General features: G+C 47.3%; 1 protein-coding gene and 1 non-coding gene across 2 annotated transcripts; one reads left to right on the top strand and one right to left on the bottom strand.

The window, feature by feature from the left end:
- Positions 1–2,121: 2,121 nt before the first annotated feature.
- LOC6617318 lies at positions 2,122–2,286 on the top strand. Its single transcript, XR_048660.2, has one exon. It is a non-coding gene; the product is annotated as a U1 spliceosomal RNA (small nuclear RNA).
- A 719-nt stretch (positions 2,287–3,005) lies between these two features.
- LOC6617317 (larval serum protein 1 beta chain) lies at positions 3,006–5,632 on the bottom strand. Its single transcript, XM_002041607.2, has 2 exons — positions 5,383–5,632; positions 3,006–5,314 (listed from the first exon to the last, which is right to left on the bottom strand). The coding sequence occupies exons 1-2, from the start codon at positions 5,590–5,592 to the stop codon at positions 3,155–3,157; spliced, it is 2,370 nt and encodes a 789-aa protein (XP_002041643.1). The 5' UTR covers positions 5,593–5,632; the 3' UTR covers positions 3,006–3,154.
- Between the last annotated feature and the right edge of the window lie 12,643 nt (positions 5,633–18,275).

The raw sequence follows: 18,275 nt of genomic DNA, 5'->3' as shown, positions 1-18,275 counted from the left end.
AGTAGATGAGTTTAGTGATGAAGTTATAGAGAAAGGAGTTGGTTGTTTTGTCGCAGTGCATAAAATGACATTTTGGGGCTGACTGGAGCGGTTTGGCTTGCTCATTTGCCGTTATTAAAGCCATTCTATGAATATTTTAAAAGCTCCGTTTGTGCGAGGCTGTGCACACGACCATCTCCACCCATTCCCATAAAAGGTTTAGAATTTCACCGAGAACAGAGGAAACGAAGAAAAGTCGTTTGGCCGAGAAAATACTGAAGGGGGGCGAGCATGTAAATACGGCGGCCAACTGCGGATGTCCTGGACGGCCAAGGACTTCGACTGCAGGAGGAGGCACTAACTTAAGCCGAATTTGGGCAGCCAGTCCCATAAAGGCGAAATCCTATTGAATGGCCTTTTGTTTTAGCATGGAAATGCTTTTAAACACCGCCCGAACGGAACAAAAAGCAAAAGTCCGCAAAGGAAAAGGAGGCGATTGCTTCTTGTTTATTATTCGCTCAGTCAGCTCTAATGAAGGCCGGGCACAATGAGTCCTGTCCACTCAGGAGCACTTATCCCTGCTTATGCTGCCCACGCTCGCCTCCGTCCTGGCCAGAAGCCGTCTCCGGGAAACCTGGCCAGGCACAAAGGACACGACACGGCAGCTAGAAATTATGATGGCAAAGTTTCGCTGTTTGCCGGCCAAAAAGTTTCCATCTGCGGGTGCAGCCCGATGATGCCCAAATAATTGCGAAGAAACGCACTCGGACGCCCACCAAGGGGATGCCCCAAGTGCTCCCGACACCCACCCTGGTCCTTGGCGAGCACAAGTTAGATGGAGATTCCCTGAGATTTTCACATATCGAAATGCAAGTGACTTCTTCTGCAAGAAAACCTTCAGTTTAGTACTATATACGCACTATATATTTAGTTCATTTGTTTGATGTGCCATATTTTTATTTCAGTGTACTACTCGGAATGTTCTCGGAATACATGACTGAGGAGCCGACAGGGGACTAGATAGCTTCACTGCGGAATCGCGTTTGAACTGATTAAACATGAAAACCGAATACTAGATCAGCAAACTCGACGCAAAAGTGTTGTGGGTAGAGGGGTCCTTCAGGACGAACTATGCGTGTGTGTGTGTAACTTGGCCCGTGTGCCAGTTAATTAGAAGCCTATTGATAAAGTTGAATTGCAGCTAATGTGGCAAAGTTGGTCGGTCGGTTGGCCAGGTTACCACGCGGCCAAACTGGATGGACATTTATTAATTAAAATGCCGCGAAAACACAAACACTCCTCCTCCGGCACTTTCATTAGCGTTTTGTCAAGTGCTCATCAAAAACAGAGCACAGGGCCAAATTGATGGCCGTGTTTGCTAGTTTAATTATGCATTTGCAGCGAGTCCTTCAGTGCATCACAATATGCGCTGGAATAATGCAAAAGGACGCGAGTGGCCCGCAAACAAACAAACAAACAAACAGCAAACAATTCACGCACATCACACTGAATATGCGGCTTATGTCAACAATAATTTTTGCTCTTCGGCTTTTTTGGTTTTTCAGCCTGGTTCATTTCCCATTTCCCATTTTCCCATTTGATTTTAAATTCACCTGCGGTCGTGTGCGCACTCGTTGACCGCAAATTTCTAATAACAATTTGTAATTGCCATAAATTAAATCACTTTCGGCCCAGTCGCCCGCTGATCCATCCATTCACACCATCGAACTTTCTATCGAGTTTCTATCGAAACTATTTCGATTATTAGTTTTTTGCGGCCTATGGAATTCCGCAAAACCATTTATTACTACCATAAATATTCCGCTCAGATTGTTTAGTTTTAATTAAAATTCTTATTGTCATTATTCGCTCGTTAATATATTAATAATCATTTCCATGGGGTTCCAATCAACGCTTCACAGATACATACAGTACAATCCAAAGGTTACGTATAATGTAAGGGTGGATGCAGATAAGAACCACGTATCAACGCACAGTTTCCAAAAATCAACCCAACTGCGGATGTAACATTTGGGCTAGCATACTTTAGGGGGTAAGACTTTCACGCACTCTCACTACAATAATTCCCAACTGCTTCTGGCCACCAGCTCATGGAAACCCATCCCCTGAGAGGAGGAAGGCATACTTACCTGGCGTAGAGGTTAACCGTGATCATGAAGGCGGTTCCTCCGGAGTGAGGCTTGGCCATTGCACCTCGGCTGAGTTGACCTCTGCGATTATTCCTAATGTGAATAACTCGTGCGTGTAATTTTTGGTAGCCGGGAATGGCGTTCGCGCCGTCCCGACATTTGCAATAAATTTTAATATTATTTTAAATAATTTTATAAGGAGAGGCGCGCTCCTTCTAATGTGTTTGAGTTGAGTCCGCCGGAGTCCCCACACATTTGCGATGACTTTACGGATTGGTGTCGTCCGTTAACTTTGTGCCAAATTGTATCTGTCCATCTTAAGAGTCGAAGGGCGAAATGTAGGAAGGTCCCCAGATGTTCGGGATCGTGTGAGAAGAAGTGGGTTTCTCTGACAATAGTGGTCTAGTGTCGTGAAGCTCAAATAAAACCTCATTGGTCTCCGTGGAGGCCCCATTTGAAATCCAGATGCTATCTTAAGAGACCCATTTTAAAATTCAAAGGGCGGAGGGCGGGTCTGCATTGCACAACGTTTCAACCACGACATCATTCTGTCAAGCCTTTTTCTAGGCTGTTCCAGTTTGAAGTCCTGGTTGGTAGTTGGATTGGAGTTAGTAGAGGTGGCTGAACAACAAGCTAATGGCCTCTTAGGGTGGTCGCAAAAGATAGCTTTCCAAGATGGAAGCGATTAGCCTGTTGTTCAGCCAATCGTGTCCGCTCAGGGGATGGGTATCCATGAGAAGGCAGCCAGAAGCAGTTGGGAGGTCTAAGTAGAAATGCCGGAAATAATTGACCCTCGAAAGTATGTTGCTTCCGATTAGGAAGTTCCTATTTTTTCAAATTTTAGGATCCTTGCATATATATGGAAAACAGGGCCACTTTTACTTGGTTTTCGAAAGTTTATTAGACTTTTTGCACACCTTACTAGCTAGGTATCAGACACTCTAAAAACATCCGCTCAATGGGTAGATCGTTCCGTGGTCGTTTTCCGGATTTCGCAATCGAAGTCGCACACACAACGACGACGCTCAGAACTTGAAGTACTTGGTGTAGTAGTCGTTGAAGAAGGCGTAGTCGAAGTGGCCGTAGTTGGAGTAGCTCTTGTACTTGTAGTAGGGCTCCATGGTGTCGGCGTGGTAGATGGACACGTCCTTGAAGTACATGTTGGGCACGAAGAACTCGTACTCGTCGATCTCGCGGTCGAAGGGGTAGCCGAAGGGCAGGCTGTCCACGTAGCGGGCTCCGGACCCGATGCCGCAGGAGTAGGTGTAGTCGAAGGTGGAGAACTGCTCGTGGGCGGGGGCCACGTACGGCACCACCATGAAGAACATCTGCATGGGCATGCCCTTCTGCCAGCCCATGGGCAGGACGAGGCGGTCGGGGAATCCGCAGTGGGGCTCGCTGATGTCCAGGGGGAAGTCGTACTTGCCGTCGAAGGCCATCATGGTGTAGTAGTAGAGCTCGGTGTAGGTGGTGCGGTCCTTGACGGTCCAGTAGAATTCGCTGGACTTGCGGGTGATCATGTTGGTGCCGGCCTTCAGCTCGTAGTAGAACTCGTCGATCTCCATGAAGTTCATGCGGTTCTCGGCCAGGGAAATGACCTTGCCGAACTCGTCGAACTTGGGTCCCAGGAAGGCGCGGATGACCACCTTCTCGACCTTCTCGGACTCGATGGTGTAGGTGTAGGTGAAGGGCTTGTGGTTGAGGCGCATCTGACGGGCGAACAGCGACATGTCCCACACGAACTTGCCGTCCTGGAAGATCATCTTGTCGTTGAGCATGTTGGTCACATCGAAGTCAACCAGGTCGAAGTAGGTGGTCAGGTCGCTGACCTCCACGTGCTTCATGGTCACGCCAGGCATCAGGAGCTGCTCCTTGGTGTACTTGGGCAGGTAGTGCATGAACTGGAAGTACACCTGGGCGATGGACTTGTAGAACATGTAGTACATGGGGTCGCGCATCATGGTCTCGAAGTTGAGCATCACGTTGGGGTACACGTCCATCTGGTGGTAGTCGGCGTCAGCGAAGTACATGTGGGCGAGCATGTACCAGAACTGGTAGAACATCTTGTCCATGGCGTCCACGTTGCCCTGCAGCATGTTGCCGATGAAATCGATGGCCTCGGGCTTGCGCAGATCGATGGTGTGGCCATCGGCGGTCTTGTAGTAGCCCATCTCGACGATGTTGTGGATGCGCTTCAGGAAGCCGGTGATCTTGTCCAGCATGTCGTAGTTGGCGTAGGTCTCCATCTCGTAGTAGTTCTTGCGGAAGCTGTAGCCGATGCCGTTGTAGTAGATCATCTGGGGGTCGTAGCCCATCTCGATCTGGTGGTACCAGGAGAACTCGGGGATCTCGCCGAATCCGTGCGACAGGCGCTCCATGTAGTACCTGCTGAGCAGCTGGTGCACGTTGTAGAGCCACCACTCGCCGCGACGGTCGTTCTTGAGGTCGAAGGTGTTGCCGTCCAGGAAGAAGGAGTAGTCCATGTTCAGGAAGTACCAGTAGGCGTTCCAGCCCAGATCCTCGGTGAAGTAGGACAGCTTGGACTCCTTGTTGTAGAGATTCAGGTCGCGGGTGTAGTCCACGGGCATGTAGAACTTCTTCACGTCCTTCATCATCGACAGCCACTTGGAATCCTGGTTGAACTCGTAGATGTTCTCGCGCAGGATGAACTTGTCCTCGGTGTACCAGTGCTCGCCCAGACCCATCAGCTTCCACCACTGCCAGGTCTTGAAGTCCTTCATGTAGGTGTAGTCGCTGGACCGGTACATGGTTGTGTAGTCGTTTCCGTGGGTCTTGTAGTACACATCCATGTACTCCTTCTCGTACATGGTCATCTTCATCCACATCTCGTAGTCGAACTTCTCCGCCTCGAACACAAACTTGCTGTTGAAGAAGAACTGCGGGAAGATCTCGTAGATCGAGGGCAGCATCAGTCCGTGGAAGTCGTTGCGGTGGATCACGGCCATGGTCAGGGCGTAGACGAACATTCCCTCATTCACGTGCATGCGGGCCCATGCCACGTTGGCGGCGAAGGTCTCCCAGTCCTTGGCGTAGTAGAAGAAGTTGAACAGACCGCGGGCCTGCTTGGCGTGGGACATGACCAGGGCGCCGAAGAACTCGCCCTTGGGCAGCAGGGCGTGGGCCTTGTAGGCCTCGAAGAACTTCTTCATGTACATGTCGTAGTGCTGGAAGGGTTCACAATGATCAGTTATTAGGGAGAGGAAACACTTCACCCAGTGCTATATCCACTCACAGTGTAGTAGGACTCCTCAAAGTAGAATTTCTCGCCCTGCTTGATGTGGTCCTCGAACATGAGCGGATCCTCCACGCGGTAGACAATCTCGAAGAGGAACTTCTGCTTCATCAGGAAGGCCTTGTCGGCGATCTTGACCTCGTGGGTCTGGTGGAAGCTGGCAGCGGCGGCCAGGCCCAGGCAGGCCAGTAATGCGATGGCGATCTTCATGTTGACGGACTCCTGCAACTCTACACTTGACACTCAACTGCTCCGGATCAGATGCACCCAGTGGATCCAATGCCTAAAGACTGTTGCCTTACTGCCGTCCACCTGGCTGCTTTTATACCCAAGAGTCCCGCCTACGATCGCAGTGTCCGGTGCTCGGAATCTGCTCGGAGATATCGCGGTGCAGTTTGGGGGTCACTGGGTGTATCTCAGGTGCGGCGATCACACCATCTGTCCATCTGTGCCGGCTACCTCTTATCGCCTTGGCACCCTCTTGTCTCTTATCAAAGCGAGACTTCTATTCATCTGGTTGCCAAGAGCCAGCTCTGCAGGTGCAATCAAGCCGGCATTACGTCAACCAAATTCAAATCCTTGACCAGCTATCTCAAATCTCGTTCAATGCATCTTTGTTTTTGCCAATTTATTTTTAGAATTGATGCGTCTTGTAGACAGATAAATCAGACTGTCATGTTCCCAAAAATGTAGATAGTTATAAAACTTGTAATACGTATGATATGGAAATCCATACGGTCTACGTGCCTTAATTGACTTGCCCCACACACATCCAGAAGGATTTTGTGCCGCCATATGAGGCAGCGTGAAATCCAATCAACTTTTTCTAATCAGGCAAAGTATAAAGTAAATTCAATTACGCGGCTACTTTGTAAATCCCCCAGGATCACACGCCTAGGAAGAGGAGGCGTCCTGCCTGCTGCGTGTGTGACATTCATGTGGGCAGAGTGCCGCCTCCCAAAAGAAATTTTCGAAAATAAATAGAATTCCGGCAAAGTCAAAGCTGGGTAAACAAGTGCAAAGTGTTGGGCGCCGAAGGGGAATCCAAGGCAACTAATCAGAAATTCCGTCTCATGCGCTGATGTGAAGTGTGCCAGTGCCACCGAAAAATAAAAAGGAGCGACAGACAGCACAGGACGAAGACGGACCCGCGATAAGGAGATCCAGAAGCCCAGGACAGAAACGCAGCCCAAGTGGCATCGCTACGGCGCCTGGGATTATGCAAAATTCAATTTGCAACTTAAATGTGTTTATTTTGCGTTACGCTGCTGGGGCAATTTTTATTTCCACTGAAAATGAGGGATTTACTTACTTACCAAGTGGGTGGAGCAGCCGCCTGCTCCTGCCGGGCGAGTCCTGCCGAGCGATAAGCAAAAGGGTGCCGGAAAAGCGGGGCGAAGAGCGTTACCAAACCAATGAGCAATACCGCCATCAATTTTCCAATCTTATTGAGCGTTTAAAAATGTGAGTGTGTGCACTGAGAAAAATTAGTGCTATGTAACTGACATTACTATCAACCATATCTGTATATGTATATATAGCAGGAAATTGAAAACACTTGCATTCCAACACTTTTCCAGATCAAGCTAGTATTTTAGTGATAAGAAAGTGTGCGGTTTTCGCGCAGTGTACCAATGTGGGTGCTCCCACTTTGCGAGTGTGTTGGTGAGGCGACAACGACATCGAGAACGTCCTGTGCCCGGCTGCAAATTGCTGATTTACAAACAAAATGAGATTTCCGGCGGAGAACCGCAGTCCGCCTCTTTTTTATGGGCCAAGCAGGCAACATAAACAGAGTGCCCTCCATCCGAGATCCTTTGCATAGTAAACGGAGCTGCAGAGTGCAGGGACAAATTGCCGAATTCAATTTGATAGTGGAATTTAGTCAGCCGCTTATTTAATTTTATGGCCCAATCACAGCCACCCGATGATAGATAGCTCCATCCGCCTTTTTCCGACGAAGATGATGATGAAGATGGGGCTTTCCGAGCCGCCTTATCGCAGCATATTTAATTACTTGTCAGTCATTAATCGCTTGCTTATGACAGTGAAATTAAAATTCAGTCGGGGACTTGGCATCGTTTTGGCTGCTCCCTCGCAAATGACAGTTGAATGGAAATTTAGTTGCGAGCAGAGCGTTAACCGGAAGCCCCACAGAAACCGCCTACCAGGAAAATGTTTTAGTTGCCGCACGCAAATTAGCCGAAAGTTTTCCCTTGAAGAACGAGGCCGCTCTTGAACTCTGATGGACCTCCCACCACCCAGAACCAGCCAGAACCGCCCACTGCCATCCATAACCACCCACTGTTCTCTCAGAAGCCCCAGAAATGAATATTTGATGGCCGTAGTGCTGGCGAACAAATTAAAAGCGGTGGCAAAAGCTTGTTGCATACTTTATGGCGCTAATTTGGAAGGAGCAGGACCTCATCTGCGTGTATCTATGTAAGCGAAGGACCAGTTGCCAAAGTCAAGCCCTGCTTTTTGTTTACTCACGCACATTATTTGCAAAGGATTGGCCACTTGCACTTCCACTCCCATTTTCCTGCTTTCGGCAACCGCATTTCTGTGCTGCACATTTTGTCGCAACAACTAAATGCTTTTAAGTGCATTTCATTGTTCTCGCTCCGGGCTGCCAAAGTTGGAAGCCCCCGAAAAATGTCCGCACCATTGCGAAGGACCAGCTGAACCAGGGGAACTTGAGGTGTGCTCGCCGGAACACCAACTAGTTTTTCCCAAGTGAACGAAATGAACCCGATGAACCCTTCGAGTGAACGCTGCTGGCGGCCCCTCATAAATATTCATTCGCAATTTGTGTAAATACCACCCCGCTGCACACTTTTGATAATGTGTTTCATCGTCGATGATTTCAACATCGGGCATTTTAATTGACATGCCATTGTGCGGCGCATATCTGCCATATCGGCAAGGTGTCATCCACTCAAGCACACACGCATCATTTATTACGCGACAGGGAATGACGATGTCCAGGTCCGGGAGCACAGCATATAGCCACGTCCACATAAACGTACTCATGCCACGGGATGTCGCATCCATTGTGTGGTCGCCACTCGTTTCAATCAATTTCATTTCGTTATCGTTATTGACATTTTGTAATTTAATCGTGTGCTTTGTCGCTTGCTGGCCGTCATGCTGCACTGCGAGAAACAGGTAGCAGATTGTATAGAATGGTTTAAAACTATTTAACTTGTAAGTATGTACGTGCTGTAAGCATGATATTTAATAAACGAATTAATCGAATTGGATAATCGCATGCACTTTGATTAACGATCATAGTTTCGCGTGTAAGCAAACTCACTCATGTGGCTGCTTTCAACTTTATCAGCTTGTTTGGCTTGGGGTTTTCGCAGACCGGGCGGTTTAAAAAATGAGGCGGCGAGCAGATGACACGGAGTCTCCTCCGCGGAGGGGCAGTCGGCGATATCCGATGACGTGGCCAACGCGGAGATGGCCACAATGCCAGCGAAAGCATTATTAATGGCCCGAGCCAAAGGACCAATGGGTTTTCCGGGACGCGGTGATGAGCAGGTGCAGCCACTAATTAGTTGCAGCCACACAAAAATCGGTAATCGCTAAAAAGGGCAGCACAGAAGTCCTCGATAATGATGTTCGGGCTCCGAAGGAGCAGGGAAATTAGACGCCTAAAGGACGCATGCCATCCTCCAAGTGGGAATCCCCCCCAGAAACGTTGTCCTTTGCCTTGATTTCTGCGGTTTCACACACACACATGAGGACGGAAAGCGCTTAAAAACTCATTTTGCCCGGAGCAAAAACAGAAACGACAGCTGCGTCACTTTAATATAAAATGTAAATTTACACCAAACTACTTTTTGGTTGTCTGCTTGTATCTTCGCTGCCTTTTCCGAGTCAGCACAGATTGCCCTTTTCCGCCCTCCTCCCCATCGGATTTTCCCTTGGGGTCAACCGCTGGAAAATATTTCGAGCGGTTTGCATGAAATATTCGATTTGGGCAGAAAAGTGAAACCGGGCCCAAGAATAAATACGCCGTAATATTTTAATCAAATTATGCAATTCAGTGGACTTCTGTTTCTGTTTCTGCTCCTGCTTCTGCTTCCGTTTGAGCTCCTGCCTTCCGCCCTGCGGATTTCAATTACGACAACATATGACTTTTGAATTAAATGACCTGAAAATTGTCCCTACCCTGTCAGAAGCAGCAGGAAAAGGACCCACAGACGCACAGCCCCACTTTACGATCCCATCAACCTGGGTAATGACCAAATTAGGACGACTGCTCCGAGGGTTCGAGTGGGTGGCAGTTGTCGAAGCATTCGATACCCTTGCAAATTCATTGTTCCTCAGCCAGCAGTTTTGCGGGAATTTCTTTATTCGTCCTGTCATTTCTTGGGCAAGCGGGTCGTGGGGCAAGGGAGGAGCTAGAAATGACCACAAAGACATGGTAGCAAGCACGACAATGTGCAAGAGGATGGGGCAGGACACAAATGAGGCGAGACAACAACACAATAATGTACAATACTCCATGTAACTGGCAGCATGTAAGCAACATGGAAAGTTGAAGCAATTCGGTTAGAGAGACCGCTGAAAACGCTGTACAGGATGTACAGGACTCAGGACCTCATCCCTATAGATATATTACAAAGCACACAGACTTCAGTTTTTAATACCATAAAATAAGAGTGATAGACATATCATTTAGGTGATTTGTAGGTCATCGATGCTACGCATATTGCTTGATCCTGCAGCTTTTCCAGTTTTTTGCTGCTGTTCGGAACACACTCATATTTGTGGCCAGTGAGAAGTGCAGGAGACAAGATGGCGAATGGCAGAAGGAGCTACACCTAAGCGGGACAAGCGGACACGTGTGTGTACAATGTTGGTGGCACAAGGACATGGACACGGACACGGACAGGACTCGAGGAGGGTTGAGGTTGTTAGAACTGCGGCCAAGGATCAAATGAAGCACTCCAATGGCACCCAAGTGGGCTAATCAGCAGCACACACAGCCGCACATCCTTGGCAAAAAGAAAAAGGAGCTTGTAACGACGCAAAAGCGAGTGAGTCAGGGAGTCAGTCAACATTCGAAATAAAAGAGAAATGAGCAAAATGAAAAAAGAACACAAAATTGCCATTTTTCCTGCGCTTCCTGCCGCCGCAGAGGAAAAGTGGGGGTGGTGGTATAAAATGAAGTGGAAAAAAGTAAACTATGAATGCGACCATATGTACACACAGACGTACAGATCATGCATATGTATTCGCAGATATCCTGTGTGTCTGCTCCGTAGGTCTCGGTTTTTTATTTGTTTTCTGTTGTTATTACGACTCCATTGCGTTTAGATGGAGATTAAGTCGCTACCCCTTGGAGTCCCCACCACTCCAGCCTGAAAACCTCTCGAAACCCACGGATTCAGCGACTCATGCCTTTTAACCATGAGTATTACCTGGACTGAGGGCTATGCTCTATTTGAAGAAACCATAAAAACAAAGCTAAATATTTCATATATAATGTCAGCGAACTTTTCTATTCCTATTCTTGGTACTTCGAGTCGGATTTTCAAGGAAGATGTGTATGTGTGAGTACTAGGTACGCCATTCGTCGAGTTTCACAACCACAAAGTTCTACTTGTTTTTCGCAACATTTGGTTTTTCTCTATCTCCCCCTACTTTTGATTTTTTCCACATTTTTTTTTTTGCTTTACGAGCAGTTTATTTGCTGGCCGTGTTTGTGTGTGCCATTTTTATTCCATATGCGAGATAGCGCGCAACTCTGCACCAACATTTGTTTATGATTTTAGTAACAAATGAAAACGGTGCAAAAAGAAAGCGGAAAATGTGGCATATTACCAGGGAGGAAGGGCAGCTTGACTATTATATTGCTTTTGTGGGAATGCCAGGATCTGCTGCCATCGTGTGTGTGTGTGTGTACTTTTATTAGTCACAGCGAACGCGCTGCATAGTTGCTCCCCAAAGTGCCATCGAGCAAAACGATGCTCATGCCGATGTGAGTGTGTTGATAAGCGGCATGGTAATTTCCCGACTCCGCTCCTCCCTGTTATTGTGGAAATGTTGAAGCGAAAATGTATTAAAAACACACCCTCACCTAGCTAGGGTTGCCAGGTTTGTTTACGCATCACGACTAAATCGTTTGCAGGGTCATTGGCTTTTTGAAAACCAATTGGGCATAGCAACTTCTTAAAATAGCGTTGCTTTCAGAAAACGAGGATTTGACATCGGCAAAGGCACTCGACAACCCTGGCATATGAAAAACACTTGGAAAGTATGCAAAGCTAAAAACGAAAAATATGTTTGGCCCTATAAAAACAGCAGTGTACACATATTTTGGGAGGGAGTGAAATGAGTGCGGCGAAAGCACATAAAAGACAATTGACTGCGAAAATGTGAAACTCTTCATTTGATACAACGTTCGCATGGCATCAAATGTCCTCCCATAACGAAAATTCCTAATTTTCTTTTCTCTTTCGAGTGCCTGAAGATGTTTATTGTTTTAGAAGTCACTTCTCGATGGCATGAAATCGAAATTGTACTAAGCTAGTTAGTAGCTAACCAAATCTATTTTTTTGTACTAATAGCTAAGAATTTTGATGTATTTAGGAGATACTTTTGCATGCACTGAGCCTTCTTTTAAGCCTTGTCACGCTTCTGCTACGCACACACACATCAAAAGTGGCATTCATTAGCTTTATGCCCGTGCCATCGAGGTTTATGGCTCTTGTTATATGTTTGTATGATTTTTAAGCCTCATTGCGAAAGCCCAAAGGTGTTGTGTGTTCGCCATTACACCTCTACTCGTACACACTCGTATACTTGTGCTCGGAGCTGCGCAGCTCGAGCATAATTTCTAATTAACTTTTTGCTCGCAGGCGACGCGTGGGCACATCTCGCATCCCAGATCCCAGATCCCGGAATACTATACAGAATACGGATCCCAGAGTTCCCTTTAGCACGTCATCATAAAAATGTTTTGCCAACACATTTATGCGACGCCTCTCGGGTCCAGGCGATGGAAAGCTCGATGGGGGAAAGCCGGGAAAATGCGTAACAAATGAAGCAGAGAGAACCGGAGCTCAAGAAATGGTTGTAAAAACGGCAACAAGGACGCACAACAGCACCTGTAACACCCTGCATTGTTCATCATCTTGTCGGGTCTCTCGTTGTTTTTGTTTTTATGCGTTAAGTCATTAAAATGAAAATTTATTATGCGCACCCCTCGACGAAAAAATAAGGCTAAGGACACGCGGCAACAAGCGAGGAGCGCCTATGCGGCGTATACGCAACGCCGTGCAGCATATATTTCTCATTAAGCCCAAACAGAATGCCGTTGCCATAATGAAGCCAATAAAGCTTTTTATCTGGCAGACAACGTGATTTATTTATGTGCCCGAGAAATTATACCCAAAGCCGCCTTTGATTCCAAATCCATGTGAAGTTGCCTGTTGAAGAGAAGCGACAAAACTTCAAGCGCTCATTAGGGGCGCCTCGGATATGTTACCACATATTGTGGCGCTTATAGAACATATAGATAGGGCCAAGAAATTCGTGTTGATATTGAGATTAGTAGGTACTATACTGGAATGCATCCTGGATGCTTCACTTTATGCTATGGATGACTCCGAACTTATCCAAAAAGGAATAGATGGCAACTTGTGCTGCGATTACACGTTCGCTCCACTCTCATTAAGCTTGGCTGGGGTATAACTAATAGCAATTACATGTCGCCCCCTGCGGAAGTCCTTAATTTGTCAATGTGAGTGGGAGTGTGGGTGGCTGCTGGTTGGGGTGGCCAACTATCACGAGCAAGTTTGTCAAGTGAAATTTATGCGAGAGCAGCGGACGTAATTGAAGCGGAAATCCACAAGCTGCAGAAGAAGAATCTAATAATTTACTTTATTTGCACCTTTGAAGAGTCGTCCTTGTGGCAGCAGCACCGCTCCCTCCCTTGCTACCCCAGAAGCTGTGGGCAAAAACTTTTACACGTACGCATGCCATCAGCAAAATGGAAAAAGTTTCCTTTTCTCACTAGCACAGGCAACTTGCCTGTCCCCTTGTCCCCGCCACCCGATCACCACGCTTTTCCCGCTTTCCCCGCTTTCCCGCCTTTGATGCTCATCAAGGCGCGCAAATTAAGAAAATTATCATGCATCGTACCTAGGCGACGCAGCCCATCCCTCCGAAGTAAACTTTCCGTTCAGCAGAATCCAATTAAACATAAAAATAAAATAAATTGTGACATTTTCCAATTAGCGCAGCGAATAGTTGGCTCAGCCATCGGTACAGACAAAAAAAGCAGCGAGCTATTGATTTTTCATGATTCATACATATGTATTAAATACCGCTGATGGTTGGAAATGGGTTCAACTTCAGTAGTGCACTCATATTTTAATTGAAGCGCATCACAATAATATATTTCAAAACTTATCTGAATAAGCACAAAATGAAATATTACTTATTTTGAAATATTTTACTGTGTAGCAAGAATGATGGGCCCGCTGACAACATGTGTCATGCAAAGTCCCCTTCCATTCTCAAGACGAATGCGGCACCGAGATGTCTATCGCTGCTGGGAATCGCAGTTGGATTTGGTGAAAAGGAGGCGGGGCTGGGGGGCGGGGAAATTCGGGGGAAAATTCTGGAGGTGGGAGCTAATTAATGGCGTCGCAGTCAAAGCAACAGCAACAAATGGGAATTATATTTCGAGCTGGATGTCGAATGAGAAGTACCCAGCAATTGTGGTTCGCATCGAATTCAATTTACAATTCTTTTCGATTTCAGCTGAAAAGAAGATTTATACACTTGTAGTTCTTCTTCTTTGAGAGGTGTATTTTTTTAATTTGTTTCATCATCCAGACTTGAGCTGTCTGATATCCCCAGGCTCCAAGGAGCGACGAGCATTTGTCGGTCCAACTAGCTGCAAATTACAAATGAGTTCGACACAAGAGATACACAAACCCACTTTTGGGGGGCAGGAATGTAGTCGAATGTGAAAATAATTGCCAAAAATAACAGAGAATTTATTTGTGCTCCACTACTTCGCCGGCAGAAGAAAAGATAGAGGAGGAGCTCGGTTGGAGCAATTGGCAGTGGGTTTTTATGATTTTGCTCGGCATGGCCATAGACAGCTCTCTAAATGAGCAAAAACACATAAAAATGTTGAGCCATTTCTCTGGACAGAAGCGCCTGCACTCATCCTTTGGCCGTTGGCCGCCTTGCTTTCTGGCAATTTGCAACTAATTGCTACAAATTAATTTTAGTATGCTTTTAATGGCATTTTGAATGTGGCCGGCGGACTGGACGGAACGGCACAATGGAGCTCTTTGTGCGAGTGCAAAGGATTTTTGTGGCTTGCCTTTTGCTGTCTTGCCTTGGATTTAATGAGCTGCGACACAATCGTCATGGCGGATGAGAAGGGACGAACTCGTCCTGCCGCCAACAATCCCAACAATGGAGCGCATTTAGTTGACAGGGTCGAAAGGGACACGCCCCAAGAGCCCCCGCCTATCATCGCCATTGCCATTCCGACAAACTAGGCGAAACTTTTGCAAGAAACTACGCGCGAAAAAATGAAAGAAAATCCCTGGCCCAGGACTCAAAGGCTCAATGGCAGGAGGCGGGAGGCGGGAGGCGGGAGGCAGTGCGTGCTCATTAGATCACCATTGTGCTGCATCCGGAGCGGAGTAATAGGGTTGCCGGCTTCCGGAGTCGCTTCCCAGCTCCCCCCACGTCAATTTGTCGTGTCAACAGCAAAACTAATTTATTTACGACCTCGCTTTAAACCCTGATTATTCATACGCACTTGTGTCCCCTCTTCGGCTGCCCATGTCCTTCGTCCTGCGTCCTGCGTCCCACCTCCTTGATACGGCCTCTGTTGACTTTCATTAGCTCAAATTACGCAAAAGTACTCGAGCGTCGCACGCATAAATCAGCCTGCAAATCAAATTCACTTGCAGATGCAGTCCACAGCCTCCATTTTCGTCCTGCAGGCAGCCCGTAAACGGCGACCCCGATACGGACCATTGGCCGTTCCTATTACCCATCCGTACACTGGGAGAAAAGTATGTATGAATGTAGTTAACCAAACCAATGAGGTTAGGCAGTAGAAGAACTATAGTCACTTGAATGGCTACGCATATCTTCGTTATTTATAAATTCCATTTAAGAACTTGGCTTGAAAGTAACACCCATTTGCTCGCAGTGTGCCGACTCTATCTGTCACTGGGTATGCGGTAGCCACGCCCTGGTCATGTCGATGCCACCGCCTGTGTTTGGTTTACGTGCTTAAATTGGCAATTAGCAGATTAATTGTCACTGCCAATATATGCGTCAATATTTTGTGCAACCGACAGATGCAGTTGCAGTGTTGCAGTGGCAGTGGCAGTGGCAGCTGCCTCGCACGTAGTGCTAGTACGTAGTTTGCTTTACGGCCCTGTTGTTTACACAATTGTTGCTATTTTGCTGTTTGATTTCACTACCGAGCATTAGCATAAATTGCTCCAGTTGCAGGGAGCATATGCCATTCGATGCGTTTGTCTGCATCATTTAGCCATGGCCACTGGAAACCGAAATGAACGAGAACTGTCCAAATTTCTGGCACAGCAATAGCCGCCCGCCCATTTGGGCATTCTGCGAGTCAATCAGTTGTAAATTTTTAATGAGTTTTCATTCTGCACTGGGAGACTGCACATACCAGTGACTGACTGACAGAGCAGGATGTGGCCACCAACCACTAGCCACTGGCCACTGGCCACTGGCCACTGGCTACTGGCCACGGGTCACCAGGGATGTGGTTTTGGCCCGCATTCTCGCTGCTCTGCCTCTGACTAAGCAATTTGTCACACTAATTAGCTGCTGCTGTGGCTGGCCGCTAGATGGCGTCGTGTCACAAATATTACGCATACGCCACCGCTCCCTTGCAGACGATATGCGATGCAAATTGGATATTAAATGAGTTGTGGCAAGCCAATCGATTGGACATCTCGTGTCTCGCAAAAATATCTTACTGAATCTAAGACCTGTAAACTGCAACTGCAAGATATTTCAAACTTTTTATTCCAGTTAAGAGCATCCTTGACGGCGAGTATCCTGCTCTGCTTGCTCCGCTCGCTGCAGCCGTCTTGTCTCCGCTCTGGCCGCAATAATTTCACACAAAATATTTCCGCAACACATCGTCGATGGCAGGTCCTTTGCCAATCCTGCCCCGCTCGGCCCGAGGAGGTCCTGCGATCGTGGCTCGTCCTTGCCGCTGCTGCATTTCACTTGACTTCACGTCCTCATCCAGCTGCAACTTATCATTTTATAAGCATTTGTTTTTCCTCTTGTTTCTGTTTTTGTTTGCCTGCTCCGAGCCCGTGTTGTTTTTACTGTGTTTTTTCTGTGCAGCATAACAAAATATCTTGTTGCATTTTGTTTTCTCGCTCTCTGTTTTCTGTGGCCCCCAGTGAGCACTTTATGTGACAGACACTTTAAAATGTGGCAAAGTGCTCCTTTTGGCAAGCCATCCTCGATGCTCTGGTCACATCCTCCTCTGCTCGAGTGCCATTCCAAGGCGGAATTAATGCAAAATTATGTGCCACGTAAACTAATTTTTATAAGGGCTACTGGCCTACGATTTACGAGGCTTCGCACTTGCCGCAATCCTTTCATAACATTCGGCGACCATTTTATTGCCCCGTTTGCTGCCACTTAGGAGTGGGGCGAGAAAAAACCCAAAAAATACCGCGTGGCGCATTAAAATGTTGCCCCAAGCCCCCAACTCCATGTCCTCCAATCCACTGGACACTCCAAAAAATGCAAGTTGAATCATTGAGCATGCATTTCTCACATTTTAGATTCGTCTCAATAGGTATTTATACTTTAGCTCCTTAAATATGCTTCTAAACTGTATGGGAATGAGCCCAGAAATAGGTATGAATTTCTCCAAGTGTAACTGTTGTTGTTCAAGTTGAAATTTATATTAGGCCAACAAAGTCGCCCTGGAGAAAAGCAGGGAGTGGTGAGGGGGAATAGGACTGCCTTTGGCGATGGCGCCTGCTCTCAAGTGCTCATAAATTCACGAAAATTTCACAGCCGCCGACGGACCAACAAAATAAAAAGCGTCCTGCATGGTGGAGGGGGGGTTGGGGAGTGTATGGGGTGGTAGGGCGTTTGCGGGGGGGTGGCGTCAGCTGTTGCAGCCCTTGGCCAGAAAACCCACCCCTCGGTTTTCCATTTTCAGCACACACTCGACTTTGGTTTGGCAACATAAATTGTTAAAGAATTGCCACTTTACAGTCGTAAGGAGCACATAAGCCGGACAAATAAAACCCCTTTTCCCAGGGCCCCAGATCCTTGAGGTGGTGGTCCTTGGCCGCTGGACAGCGGGGATGCAGTGGAGCAATCAGTCGCAGACCTCGGATTGGATGTCATAAAAATGCCATCCACGGAAGGGGAGCACTTAAAGCTGCGTTGGCGTCGGTTCTTTGTCATCATTATGGCATCCAATTTGTACTCAATAAAGGAGCCAACTGAACCATGATGAGAGCGATGTCCTGCCACTGAGTCCTGCCAATTGTTTTCCATCAAAGTAGCATGTCACGGGAACGAGCTACGGACCACGGATCCTGGATCGCATGCCAATCCACCGAAGGCTGCTGCAATTTTCGGCCATACCGATGGTCATGTGTTGTGGGCTATCTTCTGTGCGTCCGAAGTCGGTGGCTCGAGGTCCTGGCATCTGAAGTGCCGTGATTTATAAGCGCTTTGCCGGCGATAACACAAGTGGGCTGGACCAACCAGGCAGTGCAGAGCACACATGCAAATTTCGCATTCCACATCCACAGGACCTTCTTTCAATTTTCTTTGTCCGGTTTTGCGGTCGCTTGGCTTTCCGGCAAATTTTTATCTCA

This window comes from Drosophila sechellia, chromosome 2L (genome assembly GCF_004382195.2).
Source record: "Drosophila sechellia strain sech25 chromosome 2L, ASM438219v1, whole genome shotgun sequence".
Taxonomy (NCBI): Eukaryota; Metazoa; Arthropoda; class Insecta; order Diptera; family Drosophilidae; genus Drosophila; species Drosophila sechellia.
This window is presented reverse-complemented; position numbering and strand designations above follow the sequence as displayed.